Source organism: Corvus cornix, chromosome 1, assembly GCF_000738735.6.
Source record: "Corvus cornix cornix isolate S_Up_H32 chromosome 1, ASM73873v5, whole genome shotgun sequence".
Lineage (NCBI taxonomy): Eukaryota > Metazoa > Chordata > Aves > Passeriformes > Corvidae > Corvus > Corvus cornix.
The window spans coordinates 42368401-42396197 of NC_046332.1; the positions used below are offsets into that span (position 1 = coordinate 42368401).

The window sequence follows — 27797 nt, forward strand, 5'->3', positions numbered from 1 at the left end:
TTTTCTGAATGTTTTAAATTTTAGAATATGCTGCATTTGCTATTTTGACTGCATCCCACATGGTAGTGTTTCTGTCACTGATCAGATGACTTATGTAACTGCTGTCTGCACAGATAATTGCAAATATTGAACATGCAGTTTGAAATCCATGAAAGGCAGGCTAGCTGAGCTCATTACATAAATTAGTAAAAAGACTTTATTTGCTATGGGAATTGTAAATTCTGTTTTATTTAATAATCATAATTTCCTATCTGAGTAATATGTAGACCACAAATTACTTGATGTAGTTCACAAATAATTGCAAGTAGCATATAAATGTTAAACATTCGAACACTATTCTTGGTCTGGTCAGGACTAGGGAAAAATAACAATTTTTCCAAATAAATTATTCATATCGAATTATTCACTAAACTGTTTGAATACCTATTTCATTAGAAGTATTTTAGTCTTAATCCTCCGCCTACTTACAATGACGTAAATCAGGAGTTTTTTCCCTGGAAATGTAGTAACATCTGAATAAAATTGGTGTGAGTGTGTGGAGAACCAGACCATATATTTTCACACATCTAACTGACAGAAAGTGGTTCTTCCTGTAGCATAGGGTTAGGGATGGTTCCCTGCCATCACATCACCGGGCCCATGTTCATCACAGAGCACGTACCCATCACTTGGCTCATGCAGATGAAATCCACCTGTCAGAGAGATCCAGGGACTGGTCTCTCTGTTGCTCATGACTGTACACATGAGCAGGGTAGTGGATTTTAATTTAAAACTCTTCCTTGTTGGGTTCCATGCTACACTCCTGCAGTGTTCAACCAGTACCTATTGGTTAATTGGAATGATTTATTCTCAGTGCTGGTGCAGTATTATGATTAATGCATATCACTGAATGGAGGAGAATGGGAAATGCCTGATGTGTGTTTCTTTTATGCCCGATGGGCAGTACCACGGCACATATCATGTGTGTCTCCTTCCTTCCTTCCTTTTCTGTGATATTCATTTCTATATAATGTTGTGAAAGACTGACGTGTTTGAGAAGGAATGTGGGATTGAGGGCAAAGGCTCTCATCACAACAAAGATTGAGTTTCTCTTGTGGCACTACCCAGCTGTTCTTACTGTTTCCTCCTCCTCCTCCAACGGTAGGTATCCTTCCAAAGCCACTGTGTAGTACTCAGTGTGAATTAATGAGCTTTTTCTTCAAAGGTGGTGCTTTCAAAGGTGGTTAAGAGAGTGCTGCTTGTCTGCTTAACAAGACCTGCCTTTGTAAAAGTGTTGTCATTAGAAGATGTTCTCATGGCCAGACTTCTGGCCATTGTGGATCACCCCTGGGTCATCTGCCTTGCCACTTGCAGTAATCTGTGTTTCCAGAGGGCAACAGCTGGAGATCTTGTACTACTCAAGTCCTGTGCCTTGCATGCCTCTGCTTTTCTGTTTTAGATATGTAGGCATCATAAACAAGTTTGAATAGTGAAGAACATGAAAGAGTTCTCTACTCTAAGAGGTAATGAAAAAGGAATTAAGTGCAATATTTTCTCAAAGGTACACTAAAAGCTTTTTCAGCTTTTAGTACCTTGAAGCTGTTTTATGTAAAGGGGAATAACAGGTTGGGCTGAAAAATGAGGACTTACAACTTTTTCTCTTACTGTTTTAACTAAGGACATTTGGCTGTCCTGTCCTGTAGTCAAAAGTATGCAGCATGGATGAGTGAAACCTGCAAGGTCATGAATGTCTGGTGAGACATTTTGAGCCCAGGCAGATGGGAGTGGCAGGATTAGATTTAGACAAATAATAGAAAAAACTTTGACTAGATGCATCAATGTATTTTAGAGATTGGTGATAATTGTTCACCAACCTCATGAAATCCAGAGCTCTAATAAGTTCCTGCTGTTGGAATTACAGTTAATGTTTATATTTATGAACCTGGGATTCTATATTCCATTATTCAAGTCTCTATCCTTTTTATGTAGTAAAGGATTAACTCCAGTTTGACTTTAGGAAGAATTCTTTTTGTTCTGGGGAAGGCAAAAAGGTCTACCTGGTGATATCTGCTGGTTTTTTGCAGTGTGACATCTGGTGACATGAACTGACTCTTTATGCTTTATCCATTCTTTACTGTGTTCAACATAAGATATGCAGTGTGGGTAGTGCATCAGTGATGCAGCTGTTGCAGATGTAACTTTCCAATCTTTCTAGCAACTTACAGGAAGAGCAAAGTACAATGTAAATGGGGCTATGGATTTTAGTTTCCATCCCATGCAAGGGAGGAGTGCTCTGGAGATTGCTTTGTGCAATTGATTTGTGCTTCCAAACAGTGCCCTGTCAACAGTGTATGGATTCTCCTGTTTTATATAATATAATGTGCAATATCTGAAAGAGATTTACCCTAGGAGTGAGAGATCTGTGGTGGAAGGAACTTTTTTTTGAAGAAAAATTAATTTGTGGGAATAAGATAAAGATCTGTTATGAAGGGATTGTTTGTGTGCATGGGTTCTATAATCTAGCATCTTAATCTCAGTGACTCCATCTAGTTCTTTTCCTGAGGTGAATCTCTAAAATTGCTATTCTTTCATTGCTTCACTTCAATGTGGTACTACAGCTGACAATGTTATCATTGCTCTTCACAGATATATCTAGTATGGTTCCTTAGAAATGTAGTGTTGGAAGAAAACTTATTTCAGTAATGCATGCTCATTCATACAAAATTTTGGCAGACCTTACACAGGATGGAATTTTCTTTTTTCTTTTTTTCTTTTTTTTTTTTTTTTTTTTTTTTTTGGTTAAAGTGATATTTCCTTTTCTTTTTTTCATTGACCTGAAACAAGCTTGGGAAAATAACAATATGATAGTATAGTTTCTTCCAGTGGGACTATTAAACTTTTTATCAAATGTTGTCCTTGATGTTTTCAGAGACCAGAGTATAAGGAGCTTATTGTGGAAGGAATTCCCAGCTCATCATTCACTGCCAAAGCTGTTTATTGTGAACTTAATATATTATTCCAAGATATACCCCAGTTCTCACTTTAGCCTGGATTTGTAGATCAGTGAGCTGGTAATTCACACCAAGATCTGTAGGAAAGCAGAGTCATTACACAATAGTCAACTGCAAGGACAGATAAAAATGTTTCCCACAAAATTTCTTTCATGCTCTGGTTTCTTATGCTTTCTGTAAGATCAGATTTGTGTTTACAGAAGGATAGGTATGATATTCACAGATTGCCTCTGAGTAAGAGAAAAACTAGGAAAAGTGTTTGAGCTGACCACCCAATTTTTTACATTGTCAACATTTATTTAGTACAGAGGATTTCTTCCACTGTTGTTTTTCAATGGTTTTGTACTGCAGAAATCCATGAATCCTTACAAAAACAGACTTTTCCCATCAGGGAAGCTTCCTTGTACAAGTTGTGTTGTATCATAAAGGAAGCATTTCCCTGAACCACTCTTCAGTGTACCCTATATTGTTCAGTTTTCAAAGGTCTTTAGAGATTTTTTATTTTCTTAACCAATATTGTTGATGTAACTATTCTAGCTCGATATTTCTGTGCGTCTGGGCTGCATTCTTCACTCAATGGCATGGTCCTGTTTTTAGAAAGGTACAGAAATAGATAAAGGTGGTTGGGTCATCCTGATAACATCTGTGGCCCATGTGCTTCTGAGCGTGTTCTGGCACTTCAGAGAGAAGAATGGGTATTTCTTTTGCTGGTTAGCTGCCTTCTGGCTGGCAACACTGGCACGTAAAGGCCTCCCCAGATCATTCTGAAGGCAAGCAACCGTCACAGTGAGGAGAGATGCAGAGGAAGCAGGTTTGATTTTTTTCACATTTCTCTTCTCCTACCAGAATGTCTGGTCTTGCCCTTAATCAGTGTGTTATTCAGAGTCATTTCAGCAAAGCACCATAGGACCTAGAAACTGATGTTGTTTATATATGACATAAAGAAGATATAGAGAGAACTGGTGAATAATTGAGTTCTGAGGATTAAAATGAGTGATGTGAAAATACTGAGTTTGACCTCTACCCTTTTGAAGCAAGGGCCACTGGAGAAAACAAAAATCCCTACATGGTTATGAGGTGCTCTGTTGATACTTAAAAGAACAGGATTTTAGTCAGCTTACCAGGATTTTACAAGGTCATTTCTTTCCGTGATACAAAATTATTTGAAAACTAGAATGTGATCTGTAGCATTTCATACATATGTAAACATTATCCTGTTTGACTGATGGTGTAGATCATACTGTATGACTTTACATAATATTTTTCCCTTCACTGTAGGCATAACAAGGCTTGAATTACCACCTCATTACCATTCAGTGTCAAAGTTTATAGCTGAGGTATTTCTCAAGCAGGTCAGATCCTTCAGAGCTTGTTGGGTTTTCTATCAACTAAAAATAACATTTACTAGGTAAAAAGGCAGAGAATGGCCCACTGCTTAAGAAGGAATATAAAAGTCAGGGGTCAAAAGAAGATCAGTGAAGAGAGCCTGAAAAGAATGTTAGCAAGTTGTTCTTTCAGCTGAGCCTGGGAGGCATACTTAATTTTGGTTACCTGGATTATTTCTGTCTGAAAACAGAGTATCTATTTTAAAAGTAAAGATAAAGCCTTGGGAACAGAGATTAGAGTCCCAACTTGCTCCATTCCCCAGTGATGCCTGTTGGATTAATTTAATAATTTTCAATCAAGATAAGGATCTTCCCTGTACAAAAATAGTGCAGTAAAGAAAGGGGGAAATTTGATGATGACTAATGAGATCCATTGCAAGATGTATAAGCAAATGTATTGAGGCAAAATCTTCTACTTGAAAGAGTTTTGCCCATTCTTGCAATTTTTACTTATAGAGGAAGGAAATTGTAATAATTCTGATTTAAGTCACCAAATTGCAGTGAAGAGCATTGCTATTGAGATAATTTCTGATACTTGAGTCTTTGAAAGAAAACAACTCATTAGTGTCCATGATGCTGCACTTGCTGAATTTTCTCTTACCTGGGGGGGATAAAAACATCACTATATCTTTCAAGTGGTTCAAAGAGCCATCTCTGACCTGCCTTGCCTCACAGAGCCTATTTCTTCATTGCCACCAGCAGGAAGTTTTCACTCTCAGACTTCAGGGATGATTCATAATTGAACAAAGCTTTCTGTGGTTTGGAGAAGAAAGCACAAGTCACAGGAATTTGTTCTGCTGCCATTTGTGTTTTCCTACACTATGAATGACACTAGAAGCAACTGATGGAAAGCAAAGGTCTTCCAAGAAGCTCGGCTCCCATTTTGGTCCCACTGTTAGATTCTGGTGCCTCTCTGTAATATCATCCTGCTCCTTACTCCATGGAAGGTCTTGGGATTTTAGTGAGGAAAGTTGTGAAATGAAGTGTTTCTGAGCAGGAGTGAAAGAACAGAGCATGGAAACACCAGTAAAACTATTGCAAAGAAAGTTTTTTTATCTAAACATTTCAGTGGCAATAGGTATTTCTAAATTAGCAGTATGATCAGTGTAAAGGGTGAAACTACCATTCTGCCTCTTCAGCTTTAGTATTGGCTTAAAAGCATGAGGCTTTTTTTTTTTAGGTTTTTCTTTTTTTACAAGATATTTATACAAGAGATTTCCAATTCTCTTGTATATTGATTGATTATGAAAAATTAAATTTCTGTACTATTCTACAGAAGCATTGGGCTAGTCTGGGGTAGTCAGCACCAGGATATGTTTAATAACAGGCTTGTCTTCTACAGTCAGAAAGAAATCAAGGCAGCAAAAAGATCGGAGTTCTTTTCTCACTCGTCTGTTTCAGAATTGTTTGAATGCAAACAGGATAGAAGCTTCACAATAGCAAATCTGTCCAAATGAAATCTGTCAGGCTGTTGAATTCTCTGACAGGTAAAAAGGGGCTTATATTTAAGTATAACCAATGAACCTCAGACTATCAGCAAAGGCCATAATGTCTCAACAATACTGATACCATTGCTGTGCACGTCTTACTGATTTTCTGGACTTTTTCAACCCTTTGATAAGCATTAATCCCCACCGTATGCCAGTGGGATACAAAAAGGTTATGGTTGTTTCCAATCCATAGATCCCCTGAGAAATAAACGCTGCTTCTTGGCACTTCAGAAATAATTTTCTCCTGCCCTTTTCCCTGCCATTTCCCCAATCCCTTGTAAAGCATCTCAGCAGAGGGCAAGATGCAGCCCTTTATATTTTAACAATGCTGCTCGTTATTATTTCTCTCTTTTCTTTTTATTAGAACTCTCTGGCTGTTTAGGTGTCAAGTCCCAGGAACTGCCCTTTGAAGTTGATCGTACAGTTCCCGACAACTAAAAGGCCTATCCCACTAAGATAATAATTGTTCAGGTAAATTGTAGGTAGACTAAAGCAAGGAATCAGGCTGCTGAAAGGCATCTCAGCAGCTCTTAACAATACCTCTCTGTGGAAATGACATTTGGGGAACAAATAGCACCTGAAAGACAGTTTGAGATTAATCTGTGTGGTAGTTGTAAAACTGCCCACGTCCAATTGACAGTAAGTACTAGATGGACTCCAAGAGACATAAAATGGCCATTTAGTCTTTGTGCAGCCTTGATTCTTGTGAGAAATCCCCAACCAAAAGTAGGGAGAAAAGTTTGTTTTCTTTCTTGTTGTTTCTTTGAAGTGAGAACAGTATCTCTGGCTGGCACAATGTGTGACAGAGTAGGCATTATGGACTGAACATCCTAGCATGAAAGGTGGAAAGGTGTTGACAGCATATAACAAGATGCAGTAGTTTTAATGTATAATTTAATCTACTCTGTGTCTTGACACAACAGCTCTAAAATGCAGCTCTTTCCCACCATCAGAATGTTCTCAAGGAGCTCAGGCTCCAAATAAAAATGGCCATATGTGTACCTCACTGAACAGTACAAGTTTAAAATACTGTTTTATAAAATGGTGACTTGTGGTTGATCAGTAATTTTTCCTCTTCACTGGTCTGCTTTTTGTGTGGTAGGAGGTAGAGGGAAAACTGGTGCTCTTTTTCTCAACTATCTCTAGCTATGTTTAGCTCAAGTCTCTGTACTTTAGTCGCTTGATGCCTTACTCCCATTTTCTGCTTTCCTTCCTCTGCTTCCTATTCCAACCAAGTCACTGAGTGAGAGCTTAAATCAAGCCTGAAAAAGGATTTAGCTCCTATTTAACTATATCTTTTAGCAAATCATATGATGTTAAACAATGCTGCGTGTTCTTCTGTTGAGACTCTCTTTTAACAGTTTTTGGCAGTATTGGCAGTTTTCTGTAGTCAGAGTTTGACTACAATTTTCCCTGCAGTTTTTTAAAGCCAAAAGTCAACTGGATAAAAATGATCCAAGCCTGACCTGATACAGAGACCTATTTCATTGTTACACTTCAGGTACTTCTTTCTACTCTAAAAGAACACATGAAAATAATAATCTGCCTCCAGCACACAAAGGAAATAGAGCTTTTGTAGTATTTTTGTCTCCCCTCTTGGTCAGGAATAGCATCTGTGTGCAGGAAGATCCAGATCCCTTGCTAGCTTCCAGATCTTCCATTACTAGCAGCAGGGATGAATGAGGCCTGCAGGTGAGAGCAGCCCCAACATCTGGCAGCCCGTCTGTTACTTCCAGAATATGTACAGTTTTCTCTGAACAGTTACGCATCAGGCTCTTTCCAGTCTGTTGCTTATATGGTTCCATTTAGTGCAGCCCAGATTTGTAACTATGTCTTTAAGAGGCTTTTATATGTAGAATGAGATCTTTGGATTCCATGGTGTGGAATGCATGTTGCACATTTTACGATGTGTTGTTTGTGTGATTTAGGTCTATTTTGGATCTTAAAACTTTTAAGCCTACAGAAAAATCCATGGGATCTTGTTATTTCCTACAGAAAATCTCAGCTTTTTCTAGAAAACTTAAATGGTCTATATTTCATATGCCTCAATGTGGACATTACTAGGCAATTTTTCAGATTTTTACATTTTCAACCAAACTTCTGAATTTTAAGGTTTCCACAAGAGTGTGCTTGCAACACGAAATATGAAGAGATGGGTTTTAGAATGATGCTCATTTATTTATTGGTTTTAAATAAAATGAAAATGCCCTCTGTGCAAACCTAGGGGACCAACCCACATTCAGATGCTCTGCATTTAACTAAGATCCAGCTCCTCAGGTTTTAATCAGTATATGATAGTATTTTGATTATATTCTATACCTGCTGACACTTTTTGGTTTAAAACCACATGAATACTTGACAATTAGTTGTGATTTTTCAGTTTAAATAATGTGAACTCAGGCTATGAAAGTGTAGTTGAAAGTGAACAGAAAGTCATCACAGTTTCTTGAGGGTTTAGGATTTTTTCCTGTCACAGTTAAATAAGCAAGCTGCTACTGAACCACCAATTTCGTGGAAGATGATCAAGATGGAGCTGGATATGGATCTGGACCTCCTCTGGTGAGGAGCGGCTGAGAGAGCTGGACTCGTTCAACCTGGAGAAGGGGTGACTTTGGGGGGTCCTAGAAGCAGCCCAGAGTGTCTACAGGAAGGTCTTCGAGGAGATGGAGCCAGACTCTTCACAGCAGCATAGGGCAGGAGGGCCAGTGACAATGAACATAAAATGACATGGAAGAAGTTCGGACTGGATGTAGGGAGGAACTATTTCCCCTGACTGCCTGAGGGCAGTCTGACAGTGACACTCTGCTCAGAGGGGCTGTGCAGGCTTCATCCTTGGAAGTTTACAAAATGTGACTAGTTGAAGCCCTGAGCAGCTTGGTCTGACCTCAGGACTGACCCTTGTATGAACACAAAGTTGGACCAGACAACTCTTTAGGTGCTTTCTGGACTGCACAGTGCTATGATAATTTTTTGAAAATTATGGTTATGAAAAAGATACCTTCAGCCATCACACTGAACCTTCTGGAGCTACAGGAGTATTTGGAAAGCTGTAGTAGCTTATGGAAAGTGATATTTATGTTTCCTGCATGGTAGAAGGTCTTCTCCCTGACCACCTGGCTTTAGTTACAATTTCTGTGAATTAAATGTCAAGCAGATCATTCTCATCTGAATAACATTTTCTTGCTGGAAAAGCAGAAGAGAATGAGAGGACCTGAACTCAGTGAAGTAAGTGGCAGTGCTTCCTACCTCTTCTTTACCAGGGCAAAAGGAGCAGTTAACTTCCTAAGCAGCTTTATACAGCTGCTGAGTGATTGACAGCATGGACCTTTTTGGAACTCCTGAGTGGGTCAAAATGTGGAAGAGTTTCTTTGTTTGTTTGTTATGGGAGTCAGGCCACTCAAGTTGGCTGTCTCCCACTTTCGGCAGGAAAAATTAGAAGTATGTTGTGGTTAAAGACTGAATTGAGGAAATACACGCAGAAGTTTAAGCTTAGTCTATCTCTGGGAGACCAGAAGGATAGATTCCCTATGAACAGTTGCCTGAAAAGACCCAGAGATTTTTGAGAAGCAATGAAGTTTGGTTGCCTGAAGTCATGTCGTACTGGTGAGCTTAGTTAATGACCCTGCCCAGATTTTCTGGGTGTCTGGGAGATCAGTGCACCTTCTTACTTCAGATTCACCTTTGCAAATTGAGGGCAATGACAATTGCCCCTCTGCCTCAGAGGAATAGTGAAGATTAATAGCATAGTGTTTGTTGCACTGTGAATATTTGAAGCCCGTTCCCACTCCAGATGGTTGTATGATTATTTCAAATCCATGGAGGTGTGTGCGTCAAGACAAACACGATGGTAGATTTCTCAGTGTCTTTGGTCAAAGAAACTGTTCTGGAGAGAAACCTATAGGGAAATTGTAACTTCAACTAGGGGTTTCTGAAACAGTCTGTGGTCTATGACCTCATTTTTTGTGTTCCATTTAGAAAGCAATGACACAAATCTCCATCACCAGTGGACCCTACTCCATATGGCTTTTTTTTATTAAAATTGGCACATGGGCATGAGTTCAGGACAACAGTAATTATATTATTTGTATCTCCATATCCACTGTGGAGATCTGTTGGTACTTTTAGTACTGTGTTTTCTCTGTAGCCTGGCTGCTTGTATTTGAAACATTACGAGCATGAGTGTTACCATATTGATGTGATTGTGCTCAGTCCGACTGTTCTGAGAACTGCTATATTTGCATTTCACAGAGTGGTTTGGGTTGGAAGAGACCTTAAAGATCATCTATTTCCAACCCTGTGCCATGGGCAGGAACACTTTCTACTAGACCAGGTAGTGTAGTGGATGAGAGTAAGTGGGACATAGTAAAGTCCTGGCGGAACCCTTGTATTGAGTTGACTGTGGCCTTTCCTTCACCACCACCAGTGGCAGTATAAGGACACAGAGCTGTGCAAAAGTGAAGATGCTCCATGCTTAAGTGGAACCTGCTTCCATGCTGGGGAAAGGTGGAGAGTTTGCTGCTGTGTACATGGCTGCATCGATGGTGACATCATATAGCTGGTTGCCAGAGGGATTGGATTGCCCTTGTGATCATTTCACCTGATCTTGGACCGATGTTCAGCTGGCTTCAGGGCATTTTAATTATCAGCACACTGGCTATTGGACCAACCACCTCATCTGGTTGCTGGCACTGTTTATGTGTGTCTAAGCATATCAGATATTCCTCATTAACTTCTGCAATAATATTCAGACAGAAAGTCCTAGGAACTCTTCCAGCTAATCCCCATTTTGGCTGCTGACCAAATAAGGCTTTATATGGCACAACTGTAATTGCTTCATTTGTGTGGTATTGATCTGCCATTAGGCAAAACACAAGCCAGCATTTCACTAGGGCACAAGTTATGCAGTATTCTTTATTGTTTGCATTGGCGTTTCAGCTCCAGTTCCTACCTGGGAAATGGCTCCCATGTTTTTTTTCTTTTAGTCTCTACTTCTAATTAAAGTAATGAACTTCAAAGTGCTTGCATCATAATTAGACCAAAGCTTGAGAAAACATATCTTAGATGGAATCTTTTCATTTATTGCCTTCCTTCTAATCCTTCTTTATGAAAAACATCAGTATGGAGGCACAAAGAAGCATGTATGTAATGTTACAGAAGTCCCTCATGCCTCTTCTCAGTCTAAGTTTGGACCTGCTAGAAGTGTATCAACCGTACAAATCTCATGAATTATTGATCTGTTTCTGGCGACCATAAAAGTCAAGAATCCATCCTGATTTCTGTGCTGCCAGTAGCTTTTGGCATAGTGGCCATGTTTCATTAATAACTTCATGGACATTGATGTCAGTGGATGAATTCCCTCAGAAGCAAACAGCAGTTTTGCCCTACAGCTTTCCCATGTGGAGTTGCTTTACTAGGAAAAAATTATTGAGGAGCTTGCTTGTATTACAGCACTTTCAGTACTGTACAGAATGCTGATGGTATTTGGCATCACAGTCATTTCATGCTTCATTCTCATTAAGGTGAGGCTAGGGCTTGGTGGCTGAAAGGTCTAACCAGACAGGCAAAAGGTTAGAAAGAGTACCTTAGAAACAGAACAAACATGGGCTTGTTCCTAAAATAAAAATAGAGACATTAATAGAACCACAACATCATAGAATCACAGAATAGTTTGGGTGTGAAGGGACTTTTAAGGGTCATCTAGTCCAACCCATCTGCAATGTGCAGGGACTGAGCCAGTTGCTCAGAGCTCAGTCCAGCCTGACCTGGAATGTTTCCAGGGATGAGACACCTCTCTGGACAACCTATTCCAAGAGTTTTACCATCTTTTTTGTAAGAAATTTATTCCTTATGCCTAGTCTAAGTCTACCTTCTTTCCACCTAAATCTGCGCCCTTTAGCTGAAAACCACTACTCCTCATCCTGTTTCAGCAGGCCCACTAGACAGCTTTGTCCCCATCTTTCTTATTACTCCCCTTTAAGTATTGAAAGGCCTTAATAAGGTCTTGCTGGAGCCTGGTTTTCTCCAAGCTGAACACCTCCAGCTCTCTCAGACAGTTCTCATGGGAGGGCTGCTGCATCCCTCTGATCATTTTTTGGCCCTCCTCTGTACCCACTCCAACAAGTCTCTGTCCTTCCTGTCCTGGGGTCCCCAGAGCTGGATGGAGTACTCATGGGAGTGGAGGGGCAGAATCACTTCCTTTGGCCATGCTTCATTTTATGAATTCAACTGAATGTGGCTACTCCATGAATTCCTGAGAACAGTAGTAGTATTTTTTTTTCCAAATGCAGCTGATGGGCAGATGGCAGAAGTTGGGGTTTTTTCTCTCCCTATAGGTCTTGCCACAGATACCTATATCTGTTACCCTGAAAGTGGTTAAATGCAACTCCTTTTGTATGACTCTTCTCTGAGGACATCTCAGAAATATTAGCTAGGATAGAGGACTTTTATCATCTTTTATGGAGAATCATAAGCTGACAGTGACGTAGTTTATGAAAAAGGCATGCAGAGATGCTCAGTTGAGCACTTTTACTTGTAGAAGTCACTCCATCATGCTCCTGATATTTTTCTACCATTTCTGAGTCTTAAAGACATCTTACACTAATTAGGTGCTCTTATGAGATCCTGATGCTTGCAAGAAGGAAAATACAGCAACATATGAGTAGAAAACAGGTGAAGACCATTTCAGATGTAGCTCCTCTTACCCATCATTGTATGTTCATAAATGGTGGATTCAGCCTTATATTAATGAAAAGTTGGAGAAGTCTGAGAGTGAAATCTTTTCAAATATTGCCAAATTTGAACCAAATCTCCAAAAATGCCAGATATGTTCAATACTGCATTAAAATCTTGGGTTTATTATTATGCCCTGCTACCCACTAAACAGAACATACATTTATATAGCATACTGAGATTCGGGGCTGGTAGGAGCTAATTTTTGCAGTTAGCCCAGCAGGTTATTTTATTTTCCATGGTTTGTAGCAAGATTCAGCAGTGAGTTCTGACTCCTTTTGGAGGTCACAGTAACATTTCTTTTGGGATAGGTGATTCAACCTAGGACTGGGTCTTCCTGCAGAGGAAAGCTGTGAAATGCTCAGTCGAATGTACAATATTTCTGCCACTGCTGGGACATGTTGAATGGAGTGAAAAATTAGAAGCTGCTGAAACAGCTGCCACCTGCTTTGTTCTGGAAGATTTTGGTGTAGTACAATCTTCCTCTGCATAAGGTAACCAGAGCTGGTGATCCTAAAAGGCTGTGTAGCAATCCATCAGTGATATCAAATGGATTGAAGTGGATGTAAAGAAGGAACAACTTTCTAAGTTACAAGGAACCACACCATATTTCTTTTCAATAAGCACTGAATTGCATCCAAACAAGGTATATTTTCCTAGCCTCATTCTGGGTGAAAATAGTCACTTTGTGGTATTCAGAAGCATAAATTTAAAATGCCTTACAAATACTGTTAAGATACTATATAAAGGAAAATTTAAATCTTCCGGCCAAGGTCAGTAATGGTGAATAATGTTTCCAGTCCTGTAAAATCATCCATTTGAAAAACAATTAGATCAGTTGTGCAGGCCCTAAACTGCAGCATTTGGCTTTTTCTTGAGATGGAGAGACATAAGGAGTTTCAATATGTACCTGAGTAACAAAACATAATGTCCTTGCAAGAGGCTTGCACTAATGCAGTCTCAGTAGGAGAGGAGAGGGACAGCATGAGACATGATGGATCTTCACTGCTGTGACCCTCACCTCAAGCTGCTACTCCCTGACTTTCAGCAGTGCTTATCCAACACAGATGGAACCTCTGCCTGGCACTGAACCACATGCTGTGCCTTGCCATGAAACCCCTACCTGTCTGTGCAAATACTGCCATTTTCTGTCAGTTGGGGGACCCTAAACTTAGGAGTTGCTGGAGAGGCAGGTGAAACAGCATCCAAACATCCTGCTGCCACAAAACTGTGAGTGGAGGTCTGCTCCACCTAAGGTATAAAAAGCAAAAAGCTTTCTGCCAGCCATGCCAGAGATGAATGTTGCCCCATCTGAAAGCATTGTGTATTGGGGGGGAGAGACATGTACTTAAATATGCTCATTTTACACATTTCCATTTTAAAAATATTACTGTAAATGCTCTCAGCAATATAAAATGTATAAAAACCACAAATGGATCAGGCTAACTAATGTTTCTGAGGTGAAAGTTTTGAGGCACTTGGCAGTGGGCTAAGCTTATCCTGAGAGCAATTCCTGCAGCATGGAGGCAGCGTTACACTGGTGCTCAGACACTTCTGAAAAATATCACTCAAGCGAGGGATTTGCTGAGGGTGGTGAGATGCTGGTGGGCATTGTGGATACCCATTCTCTGGAAGTGTTTAAGGCTAGGTTGGATGGGGCTTTGAGCAACTTGGTCTAGTGGAACATTTCCCTGCCCATGGCAGGGGAGTTGGAGCTAGATGATCTTTAAGGTCCCTTCCAACCCAAACCATTCTATGATTCTATGACTCTAAACCTTTAAAACATATATTCTGAGTTGCAGGTGTTAGACTGCAGCAGCCTATTCACATAATCCTTGCTGGAGCCAGCAAGAAAAAATGTGCTTTGAAAGAAAAAACAAAATGCACTGCTAATGAGAACAGGATTAGGTAGTTGTTAGCAAAAATTATAATAGCTCAGACTTGGGAGAAACTAGCATTTCTGCTGCTGCTTAAGACTGTGTACTGAACCAATATGAATAGTTTCTCTAGGGAAAATTTTATGTGTTTTTTATTCACAGCAAAGCTTTGTATAAAACTGAAAAACAAGCTGAGTTGCAATCCCAGGTGAACTGCTGTTGGTTTTACACAAGCAAAATATATATTTAATTGCTTGTGCCAAGAAATGTTTGCATACTGTAATTGGAAGCTTTCAATCTGTAAAACAGCTTTCAATCTATATAAATACTTTAAACTACAGTCATCGGACCTCTAGCTGGTGTAAATTGTCAGAACCTCTTTGAATTCAAAGTAGCTATGGCAATTTTTAGCAGCAGTGGGTCTCCCATTAATTGGAATTCCTGCTGATCCTCAAGGTGCCAGTTTGGCTCATATTTGTTTACAAAGCTCAGCTCGAGGAACTAAACTGTGTACTATACTTAGGATATACATAGAAGCTGTAAATACTCACTGCCCCTGGAAATTAACCATCTTATTTGGATGGATGAATGAAGAGTGCTATACTTATTTTAATTAGCCACAATTGAAAAGTATCTGAGTGCTGCCATAAATTTCCCATCTCTAAATAAATATACATCCTTACAAAAATACTTTATTCTTATTTTTTGACTAATATTTTGATATATTTTTCTGTAAAAGGTGTTTTAAATGCAGTTGGAAAGGGGATTTTAAGATAATGTTTTTAAAAGGCATCGGCTTCTAGTGCAGCACAGAACCTGCCCAGAACTTTTTTGCAATACTTTGGCTTTCTACAGGCCAGTCAGTTCTTCAGGGGTATGTGAATTTTGCAAGATGGAATTCAGAAGGCATCCACTGTTCTGGTGGGTCCTTAGCTGGGCCTGAGCATTCTGCTGAGATGGCTGATCATGTCCTTTCTTTGATAAGCATGATTATAGAAATGGAAGAGCATAGCAGAAAAGCCTGAGAGACCCACTGCAGAAGAGCTAGTATTATTGTGGAGACTTACAACATGAATGCTAGCAGTTGTTTATTTAATAGAAATGCTGGGCAAGCGGTGACAGCAAGTGCCAAGGACTCTATTTTGTTTGAGCTAACATATGAAAATGTTTTGATGACTGCTGTGCTTCAGTATTTGAAAACAGTTTTTTTCATGTGAGTAACATGAGACCATGCAAACCTTTATAAATCCCAGTACAAATATTACCCCTGTAAGATCTTGAATGTATTTAAGAAGACATGCTTTTAAAGCAGGCTTTTTGTCATTAAAGTTTAGGTTATTTTTCGTGTAAAAATGTTCATGCATTAGCTCTCCTTTTTAATATTTACATTATTGATCCTTCAGGCCTTCTGAGTACAGTGATATAAGCTTTTGCTACATCTTTCTCGTTAACAGAGTGCTTGTTTCATTCCTAATTTATTAAACATATTCAGCCAGTGCCATGCAGCTTTACACTTAATTTCTCTTGATGAATTGTCGAACACCCTTAAACTGCACTACATTTGTGTCATGTTACAATCTGCCATCAGTGCTTTTCAAAATATGGATAAAATAAACAGCTCAAAAGATGTGCAGGTCTTAATTTTTTGCTTGGTAAGGTTGCATTTTAATTCTTCCTGTTAGAAATCATTTGAATGGATGATAGATACAAGCTATAAAAATGCACCCACTTGTGTCTCACTAAGCACATTTAAGACAGATCTTCAGCTGCATCCTGGAAGCGCTAGGCTGGAGGGTGAGGAGAGGCTCCTGGCAGCTGTGGCCTCCTCTTCCCAAGCCACCTGGGCTGGATACAGATTAGATCATGAGAGAATAACTGCAACTCACATCACTGAAATAAGGTCACTGAACTTGGCTTTACCGAGTGCCCTCTCTGCCTTGTCTTGCGGGAGGATGTCCTCCAGCCTGCACCAGAAGTGCCCAGGGGCTGGTCTGAATGATGGCTGCACGAGCAGGTAGCTGGGAGAGACATCCAAAGTCCAAGGAAGAAAATGAGCTTGGATTTGCTTGAGACACATCATCAATTGCCAACAGTGATATTGCAGTCTCAGGAAAGCTTGTTCCTTTAGTGGTGAAGCACCACCACATCTGTGGGTTTACTTCCCATTGTGCAGTAGTTTTCTGATCCCCCCTTCTTACCAGGCACCAGTTATGTAGGAGTATATATACAACAAACTTACAGGACAATGTGGTCATGTATTTTATCATAGTAGAAAGGAAGCCTCAGTTATTTTGCCAGTTGGTCCATACTTCATGTATGGCCCACCTATGGGGCTTTGTTCATATAACATTCAGGTACTCCTTGTTGAACCTTTTTGTATGTTCAGAGAACCTGAGGTTAACCAGAGATGCCATCTCTCTGCACCACATGACTTCTAAGTGACTGAGTGATTTCTGAAACTTTGAAATCCCTTGTGGGAAGGATTTGTGAAAAGCCTTTTGGAGAGTTGGGGTCTCTGCTCTGTTTCTACCTCAGCAGCTGCAGTGGCAGCCCCAGCATTACTGGGATGATGGGCTGGTCAGTGTGGCTGCAACAAGGCTGTCTTTGTGTATGTAGGGTCTCATTAGTGAGTCATGTTATTTTTGCACATCTTGCTCGTTCACTATTGCAAGTGAATGACATCCTCAGCTCTAAGCAGTGAAACAACAGTGCCGCCGTCTGTGATGATAACTGCAGAATTGTGCTAAGAATCTGCCCAGGATGCAAGGAAGTATTGCTGATATCTAACATGCCGGTTACACAGAATTTATGAGACTTAAGTTCAAGAAAGGGATTCACGAAAATGTCAAAGCTGTTTAAATAGCCAAGACATTTAAGTTTTCCTGGCAAAGCTCTACCGGCTGCCTAAAAGATTGTTATTAAATGCCTACAGCAGAGATTCTGCCTTTGTTGTAATGAGCACTTACAGACCTGTCTGTGCCTTTATGCCAGTATTCAGTATTTAGTATTCAAAAGCAGATATTCTGAGACCTTACGTCTGCCTCCATGAACCAGGCCAAGGCTGAATGCTTGAAATTGTATTTGGGGATGATGCTGAATGGTGCAGATGGGTGGTGCTTTCCACCTACCCTATGAAGCATGGTGCGTCCAGAGATTTTGGGAACTCAATGACTTAAACGCAAAGCAGCTGTATCTGAGAGTATACATATTTGCATACAAGTATACACACATCTGGATACATATTCAGCCTAACCAAGCTGGAGAGAGTCTTTTCTGTCTGTTGTGTGTATTCAAGCTCTGGGTATTAGGCTGTGAGAACAGACTTGATCTTATTGAGCAGAATGCATTTAATGTCTTAGTTCCTGATTTCTAAGGAGTGCTGAGTTTCTGTGCTGAAATTGATGTTGAAAGTGTTGCATTAAGCAAAATTTGGTCTCCCTTTTCATGATGTTCCGCTATGACTGTCTCGGATCTCCAGCAGTGCTTGTGATGTGTGCTGTGGTGGTCCCTAGCCTGGACCTCCATCTCATTCCCTCGTGGTGCAGGGACCAATGTGTGTCTTTATCAGCTGTGGGAATGCCCCTCCTGGGGTTGAGCATGTATATGAGCTGGATACCACAGTGTTGTGCACCACGGTGTTCAGGTCATTTGTTGCATGCCTCCCTCACTGCTTCTTACAGGCTGAAGTCCAACAGATAGGTCAACTGCTAACCATTGATGTGACTCAAATTCAGTGGAAGTCAAAGCAAACCTCTCTGCCTGCTTCCCTGGGCTTTGGGCAAACACCCTGGTGCAACTCTTTTGGGTAACAAATGAGATATCCCTGTTTGGAATCACTGATGTTATTTTGTAGTCACGTTGTCATCTGTCTGTGCAGTGTTATCTTTTGACAACTGTATAAGGTGTATCTGCAGTTGGCACAGATAGGCTCTTTTAAAAAAAAGAAGTGATACTAATTAATGTTTTGAAGTGCTTACTGCTGTTTATTTATAGGGAGATGGACAATGATTTTAAATGAGTGATAATGATTTAATTCTCATCAGGTTTTTCATACTGTAATTCTAAAGGCTGCTTAAAAGTAGCTGTGATCCATACATTGAAATCACTGTCCATGAACCCAAGAACTCGTGAAGCAAGGGCTGCAGTTTTGTCTGAACTGGCTTGACTATTGCATACAAGGACTCTGTTTTCTTCTGAGTAATGAAAAAGGCAGGACTGTGCAGTGACACCAAGCATTAAGAGTCAAATATTAAAGCCCTTGCTTGCTTTCTACTATTAAACCCTCACTCTCGCAAAGATGTCAGTTCCTTTCTTGAGGAATACATTTTCTTCAGTGGGAGTTTGGACTAAGTGTGGTATTGAGGATACAGTCCTAATTTTTGAGATGAAAGAAAAGTTTCTGCCATGGAAACTCAGGTTTCCAAATGCCTTCGTCTGTGGCAGAACGAAGCATTGTCTAGGTTGAGTATGGGTGATCTAGCCTGGCTCTGAGGTCTTGGTATATAATTTTCAATGCAGTCATCACTGCATGTTTTAGGCTCTCAGTTATAAAATATCTGGGAGGTACAGCAGCATTGAGCAAAGGGTCTCTGTGTTTTGCTGACCAGAGGGAAATTATTTATTTCCACATGTTGAGGTGGACCTGGATAACAAAGCAACAGAGAAAGCAGTGTGAAACTAACCTGGTTTTACATGGCCTGCTAGACATGATGAGGATAATAATGTGTTACATTTATAAACAATACCGTTAATTTCAGAGCGATGATTGCAGCTTAAATCCACATTTACTTCTTCATCCTTTTTATTTCCATTTCTCTATTGTGCTGTGAAACTGTCTATGGATATGGCTAATAACCCAGCTAAATAACCCTCTCATGAATGGGTTTCATTCATTTATTTATTTATTACTCTCGGATTACTATCAACCAGCTGCAGCTTCTCTAAATGACTGTGGGAAAATTTTCCTTGATGATCTTAATGCTGTGAAAGATAAATTTGACCATTTGCCAAGTGAGGAAGCTCTTTCCCTTCAACATGAAAATTAAACATGAAAACTTATATTAGTTGTCAAAGACATCACCTAGTTGTTTTTAATTCATCTTGGAATATCCAAATGAAAGGTGTAAGTAGACACTATCTTGAAAAAAAGTTGTAAATTATCAGGTAACATCTTCACCCAAAATAAGATAAAGAGTGAAAAGAAAAAACTTTCCAAGGATTTCAGCATAAGGACTTTGTCTAATTTGGTGAGCTTTAATGTTCACACTTGACAGACTACAGCTAAGAGGAAATAGTTTGAAGATGCTTTTTTCAGATAGGCAGATTGATAGGGCTTCCCATCTGCTTTAAAATCAGACTGAGATTAAAGTGACTTGTTGAATTGAGAGTTAGTGACATTCCTTGAGATACATTTCATTTTTCGTGGGAGTGATCAATCCTGCCTGCATCTGTAGAACTGTCAAAGCAGCTGCTTATGTAATTGCTGCCCAGTGTGACAATTCAACATAGCAGCATTAAATTAGACCTTGGTTTGGATCCTGTTGAAGCAAGTTTTGACATTGACTTTGTAGACAGCAGGCTCCAGATATATATCTAAGCCATTTTCAGAATAAGTAATGTTGTTCAGCGTTAAAGAAATTGTGTTTCCAGGATCATCTTTCATCTATGGCCCACTCCCAATGTCCTTAAAAAGGTAACATTTATGTTTAGTGTACTGGAAATCTGTCTGATAAGTGGCAAGGCTGGCCACACAGTTACCTTTCTGAATGGGGCAAACAGACTGAAAGCACAGGCTTTGTAGTTAGAGCTGAGTATGGAAAATCTGTAGTAAATATGACTGGTTCAAAAGCAATTGCTTCCAAGAACAAAAGGGACAAATGAACAATTTCATTCCCATTTTGCAATTGCTTCTCTCCCTCTGGAGTGTGAACCATAATTAGAGCACTTATACAAAATCACATTTGTCAGTCTGGCTGCTAAATTCCCCTTAAAGATTAATCCACAAAGAGCATTCTGTTATCACTCCCACTACAGTTCTCATTTTCACTTTCAGGGACAGACAAGCAATTACTTTATCTCTGTTAAAAATCTCATATAAATCTAACTGCAGTGAAGTTAGGTAACATCAGATCTACACACAAGCGGTTTCCAAACCATTCCTTCATGACCAGCCAGCAAGGACCTGTCTTTCATCCAGGAGGAGCTTTATAAAAAGCTGGTACCAGAAGACAGTAAAGGTTTGTCCTGAAGCTGACATTTGTCCCACAGATGGACCACTGTAGTAAGGGACTCTGCATAAGCTGTAAAGTACCATTGTCTGTACCTGTTTGCCAGGAAGATATCTCTCTTAGTAAGTGTGAGAAAAATTTCTGTTCTAAGACCAGAAAGGACCCCCAGGGACCAGAGACCTGCCATCTCTAGAGGTGCTGAATCCCAAGCCCCAGTGTCTTCTGTTGCCATATGATTTGACAGAGCCCTGCTGTCAGAGGATCTCTTCCTGGCCCATCTCCAAGTGCTTTGAAGGTGTTGCATCCTCTCATTGTTGTTGAAGTGAGGATGCCATTGACAGTCATAGTTCTTGTCATATCCCTCTCAGACAGATCTTGAGAGCATTAAACAAATTTGGAGAGAGAAACTCCATCTTTCTCAACCCCACATCATCCCCAAAGAGCAGTAGTTAAGCTACTGACACCTCACAAATACTTTGGAGATTAATTGTGCCACTGGCCATGTGCCTCTGCAGATCCACAAGCAAGCCTGGACAGACACCCATCAGAGAGAGTGTACATGTCTGATAGGCATGGGTGCACTGGGGACCTCTGGACATAAAAATAGGAAGATGCAGTTTTACTGATACTGATGTAGGTGTGTATCATTAGGATATGTGACTGTTTAGGGTCTTAGTAATACAGATAGGAAGTCGTACACTTAAACAAGTGAAAAGTTTCCTTTGGAGATGATGAAGGCTGCATAATAACCTTGGCAGATTAGTTATCAACTGATTTTAAAATGCTACATAGTGACTACAGTCACTATCATAAATCCAGATGCCTTACATTTGGGTTTGTATGATGGCCTATACTGTCTAACCTCTGCCATCCAGTCCTGATGCTCTCTGGACACCTAAAGGGAAACCTCTGAGCATGCACAGAAGCACCTGCATCCTAGGACCAGCTGTGTCCAAGTTCTTGGCTGAGTTTCAGTATGATTTCAGCAGCCTTGAGTTCATACAGAAGCAGTGGTTCTGTGCTTTAGCCTTCATGTTGGCAACACCCCTCTGCCTGCAAAGATCCAGTCTCTCTCAGGTATTTCTCTCATCTAAAAAAAGAGCATTTAAACATGATATGGAGGACACCAGGCTCACTGAACCCCTTTCATTCTGTTATGCCCATGCCACTGTGCTGCTAGCAAAGCAGGATTTGTCTTTCATCCAGTGGTAGTATAACATGTATAAACTCTCCAGGAAAAAGTCCTCAGGATGTCCAGAAAATCTTCTTGTATCTCACGTCCTCAGGACGTCCAAGAAACCTTCTTGTCTCTTAGCACTTAGCTAATTGGCTGGCTTTGCTCTTCCCAGTGCTTGAGCTTCAGTTTGACTGCACTGTGCCCAGGTTTCCCAGCGCAGACACCCTTCACCACCACCTTCCTCCTCCATAGCACAGGTGCTCTTCGGGCTGGGACACAGGGTGCTCTCCCAGAGTAGCAGGGCAGTCCCTAGAGTCATGGCACTAAGCTAGACCCCAGGCCTTGCCTTTCATCTAAGTCTGTAATCTGCAAGGGAGCAGGACTCTAGAGCCTGCATCTCAATGTACAGATGTGCCAAGAGCAGGGCTTCAGACGGACCTCTGTTCACCTTTGTCCAGTGCTCTCTATTGACTGGCTCTTAGTCAGTGTGTGAGCTGTTAGTGCTCCTCCTCAGCTCTTCCTCCCACGGCCTGTTTCTGCAGCCCTAATCCATAGCTTGTGAGGGATCAGTCTGAAGTGCTACATGTCAGAACTGTAGTAACACAGTGACTGGCAGTGTCTAGCACTGGCAGTCTGGATCTTGCCTCTTTAGTACGTGGGGATACATTTTCTCATCTGCTTGAAAAAACAGCCTGGGCCCACACTGAACGTACTTTAAATACAGATTCAAATAAATCGGTGCAAATTGTTTTTAATTCCGGGCAGAATTTTATCATCATTTTCCAAAAATAGTTTGGGTTGGTTGATAGAATTTTTGCATTAAAATCCAAGCTGTTCTGAAAATCGTTTCTACAACTGGAAACACATTTTTCGCATTTGGAAGTAACCACAGTTATTTGTGCTGGCAAGGGCTTTGAAATATGGAAATGAGAGGTTTATTTAGTGTGTGGATCAAGCTTATAAACAGCTTAAGTCCTCATTCCTTCTAACATCTTAACAGCTGTGCAGTTTCTTACAAAATATGTTTTATCGTTTCAAGAAATGCTGTTAACCTCGCAGTTTTAAAACTGAATGAACAAGGCCTCTTGGACAAATTGAAAAACAAATGGTGGTACGACAAAGGAGAATGTGGCAGCGGGGGAGGTGACTCCAAGGTTAGCCTCAATGTCACCAAAAGCGGGTAAACAGTATGTGAAGTAATTGGTGCATCTGCTGGGGTCTTACCTGCGATGAAACAGCTTCACCAGTAGCACAGCACTGCTGGTACCTGCAGCTGAAACGGAGGTGTATGCAATTACTGTCAAAGCAAAAATATTCGCATTTGTTTAAGCACCCCAAGGCGAACTTGTAAATCACCAGTTTTCAGAAACCTGCATCTTCTGAAATTGTGGCGAGCCTTTTCCAAGCTTGCTCTTGTGAACAAGCAGTAAAATACCTTCAGAAGCCTGCTCACCAGCTAAGACTTTTTTCCTACCATGTGGTACTACTCAATATTTTTCAGTGACGTTAGGGGAAAAGAGCAAAAAATCAGTGTGACTATCTCTGAGGGGTAATTTAATGTATGGTCCAGGCTCAGGAATCCACTATTGACACAAACAGTACTGCTACAAATTACAATTTTCACAAGTATCCAAAATAGGAAGACAAATTTCACATAAAATATCTTCATGCTGACATTTTCTGATATCTTTCCAACAAACTGAAATCCATGGTGGTTCCCTAGGCATAATTTACCAGAATTTATTGGACAGGAATTGTAGGCTGCATGCTAGGCTGAGGTGTTAACAGCTTCACATTCTTTCTGCATTCCCCTGTCTTCCATATGGCCAGTACCAGTACTTCCTTGCCTTCTCACAGCTTCTTTTGAGAAACTGCCTGGTGCTGAAAAGAAGCAAAACATGTGGAAGGTGGTGAAGTGGGGGAGAATTGAAATACTAAAAACACCCCTTCTGTTCCAGGCAGCATGTAATAATATTTATTTATGTGCTTGTGTGTGAACAATATATTAAAGAATGCTGCACAGGTAGCTGTGCAGGCACAGAGATACTCAGATATAGATGATTAAATTTGACTGATTTGTCAAACACAGTTTATCTAGCTTTCTTTACAGTTGCCTGCATATATTTTTTCTTACTATCTTCTCTCCTTCTTTAGTCCTCCTACTCTTTCATGCTGTGTCCTGGCCTCAGGGACCATCCCTTGGGCTGTACTGCACTCACCCAGAACTGGTCTCCTAATCCTCTTCATTTTGCCTTCGATCCTGCTGCTCTACCTATTTTTCCCCACACTGCTCTGCTCGCCAGTAGTCAGTTTCAAAAATGGTCTCTATTTTCTCTTCCAAAATGTTCAGATATATTAAACCTAATAGCACTTACCTCCACTCAGGCCTGAACTTTTGCATTACTGGGGGAGGGATTTTTTTTTTTTTTTTTTTTTAATGTCACAGGCAGAGAATAAAATCATTCAAATACCTCAATTTTCTTAGCGTATCCTCCTCATAAGCCTGCAGTGGTTGCAAAGTGAGATGAAAGCTAGATAGCAAACTAAGGATGTTGTTAACTTGCTTTCCCTGATTACCAGCCACAGGTTCTGTGAGTCATGAAGCAGGTAAAAAAGGGAGCAGCTCACAGTAGAAGGACAGGCAGAGTTTCACCAAGAAATGTCTGGAAGTGCTGAAGGAGCAAGTTTAGTGTGATGGAAAGTGACAGAAAAAAGAGTTGGGGGGAACAGGTAGAAAAGAAAGGCGAGGAATGTGGTTCAGGGCAAAACAGGGGATGTGTGAATGCAGGAGGGAGGAAGGAACACATTGTCCGTGGAAATAAACAATAGGTGACACAGGCAGTTCAGGATACAACAGACAATGTGGTGGGCAGGACAGTGTTAGCAAAGGATGGAGAACATGATGGAGCTCAACCCGTGGTTCTGGGACTATATACAGCCTGCCATGAGCATTCATATGACCTTGGGCCTGTCTCTTGCCACAGTTTTTCTCAGGCACAGCTGGGTGAGTAGGCAGTACCAGTGGTCCTGGGAAGCTCCAGGTCTATCACGTGCGTCCACTGCCTGCGTTTGGTAGAACCAGGCACATCGTGCAGGTGAGCAGCCATTCCCATGCTTGTCAAAGTCTGCATTGCAGCAGCATCTGGTCTTGGGTTATAAACTACAGCCAGGCTGATTCCCCAAAGGGTTACTTAGCCGTTTATCATCTATAAAATTCATTTCCTTGTTCAGAAACAATCTTGATCAATTGAAGTCAAGACCCTTTCTACTGAATTAATGGAGCGCTCTAAGTATTTTAGGTTTTTTTCTGTTAGCAAATTATCATTAGTGGAATAACCAGGACACTATGCACTACTTTTGTAAAGCTGATAGCTACCAGCAAGTCCTGAACAGAGTTCCTACCTTCTCAAGAATACTTCTTTTCATTGTATGAATTTAAAAAGAACAAACCCTGAGCTTTTTTAGAAGCTCCAGTTTAAATTACAGGGCTTTGCACTCTCATAAAAGAGAATAAGAAACTCCTCTTCTCTTGAAATAAATACAGCACCTGAGGCTTGACTGATAACTGTGATGTTATTATTTGAGATTCATTAGTCAGAATATGAGAGTCTAGACCCACAAAAACACTTCATGATACTACAGAGGACTACAGAAATGAGGGAGCTTCATGAGACTTTAGCTGTTCTCCAAAGGTTTGTATTGCTCTGTAAAACAAGATGTCTCCTACCTCCATTCTCTGCTCTTAAAAGGTCACCTCTAGCCTCCCCATTTATTGTTCCCTTTAAGGGACAATCTTCCAAAATTCAGAAAGACAGTTCAGAAAGCTGCCCTGTGTGAACCACCTGTGGTTTAGTGGTCTGATTAATTAGTTCATGGTTGAAGATAAAAGTGAGTTCCCCAAGTCATTTGAGTGCTTTTGAAAGTACTACCTCAGATCCTAACTGCATGCCATCATTTCATGTGGTGCATGGGAAGGTACTGAAATACTGTTTCTGCCACTTTGCTCCATTTTTTTTATAAAAATGTGAGTGGGCAGAAGCTGTGATGATGAAAATCCCTCCAGTCTCTGCTGGCACCCCTCAGGAGAACACGGTGGCCCATGTTTTTTTCATTCAGCTGATGAGGCTGACCTTACACTCAATTAATGGCTCAGCCGTGAGTGGGTAATGAAAATGCTCCTCAAGTATACCCATGATTGCATTTTTAAAATCTTTGTCTACCAGAATTCTATATTTGTTTCAGAATCACTCCGTATTGTGATTTAAATGTTATAATTGGCCATTTCTTGTCCTGAACACAGCTAGCTCAGAACTTCATTAATGCCATTTTAAAGTACTGTGATTTTGCTGATGTTGCTGGCTCAAAATCCAGCCTGAAGCTCTTAAAAAACAGCCCTTCCAACAGCAAGTGATTGATGACAGGATAGGAGGAAATGAGTAAGAAGCCAAGAGAAGAGGTAGAAGGGCTGAGAACATGATGAAAAGTTAGAAAACCAGTGTCCCTGTGCCCAAGTCAGGCCATGCCAACACCGACTTCAGCACGTGGGTGAAGAACAGGGTCTCCTGTGCTGTCACAACAGCAGTTTTGCACTATGGCTACATGGGGCAAATTCTTCTCCATAGATAAAGGGATATTTTAGTTACAATTTCTCATATATTATCCTTACATGAACTTGAGGCAGTTGGATCCTACGACAACAGAGATTCTCAGCAGCTGTACACTGGAAAAAAAACTACACTGATTTTCATAAACTGTGACAGTTTAATCTAGTTGAAGATTTAGCCCAACATTAGTAATTCAGGAATCACTAAACAACTTGAACAAAACCCAAGTATATAGACATTTTCCACTGCCATATTAAGTATGCAATACTGAACTTAATGGGAAATTTAATTATAAATGCTGAATTTGTCCCCTGTATATAGCTTCAGTACATCACTCTTGCTCACATACAGGAAACCATACCAATTTTTTTGTTTCTGTCCCCTTTAATATCAGTGGGACTATTCACCAACTGACTGTGTAAGCAATGTAGTAACAAGTTGTAGTCTCTGAGTTCATGACTGACACAGTCAAAATAAGTGACTTGCCCCAAGAGCCTAGGCGATCTGGACATGCATCTCCAATAAGAGCTGTTGAGAATTTCCTACTAAAATCAAACAAACAAACAAAAGCCTAAAATACATTAAAATTCACTATACCTGCAATCACTTACCGTGGTTGCAAAGAGGTGTATATATGCTGTGATTCTGAAAAACATAAGCAAAAAATCTTCCTTTTCCACTCTGCAGCCCCTTAGTCTGGGCTTCTTTTATTGGACCATGTGCATTTCCCATCACAGCTGAGTGATTTAAATTAGGACAAAAATCCTGTTTTGAAAGGGTAAAATATTTTAAATACATAATTTTAAGTTTTTCTCAGAATGCTTCTTCCTCGTCACAGCTGGGACTGTCTGAAGGCAGGTGTGTGGGACATGTCACACAGCCTTGCTAAGGCAGGCAAGAAAGTGAGGGGCAGCGAGCAGGCTTTCTTGAGCTTCAGCAGGTTCTTCATTAAGAAAGTTTTCCAGCAAAATAAGTGGAGAGGACAAACAGGGGCCTGGCCTCAGTCACATCACTGCTGTATCCCAGTGAAAAGTAGGAACATTCTCTGCTTACCATTGCCATCGAGACCAGTTATAAACTGAGGATAGCGTGGCAATTTAAAGTGTGAAACTGATTGTTTTTCCCAAAGGAAAACCTGAGAGCATCCTTGCAGGCACAATGCAGAAAGGATGACATTAAAGTCACTACAGTTGCAAAAAAGAAAATATTCCCTGCCTGTGTCAGGCTTTATGTGCCTAAACTGCTAGTGCTGAAAAAAAAAAAAAAGAAGCAAAGGACATGGAGACATCTTTTTTCTGACTTGTTCCCACCTTGCTGG

The 27797-nt window shown here is 40.5% G+C and overlaps 1 protein-coding gene across 7 annotated transcripts in view; it reads left to right on the forward strand.

The window, feature by feature from the left end:
* GRIA4 (glutamate ionotropic receptor AMPA type subunit 4) overlaps positions 1-27797 on the forward strand; it is a 216934-nt gene that overhangs the window by 176824 nt on the left and 12313 nt on the right. For 4 of the 7 annotated variants that reach the window (XM_010400587.3, XM_010400586.3, XM_010400584.3 and 1 more), the window contains exon 14: positions 22915-23029. The exons of the other annotated variants lie outside the window; for them this stretch is intronic. In XM_010400587.3, coding sequence (XP_010398889.1) covers positions 22915-23029 — 115 coding nt within the window. The remainder of the gene's footprint in view (positions 1-22914; positions 23030-27797) is intronic. 7 annotated transcript variants of the gene reach the window in all.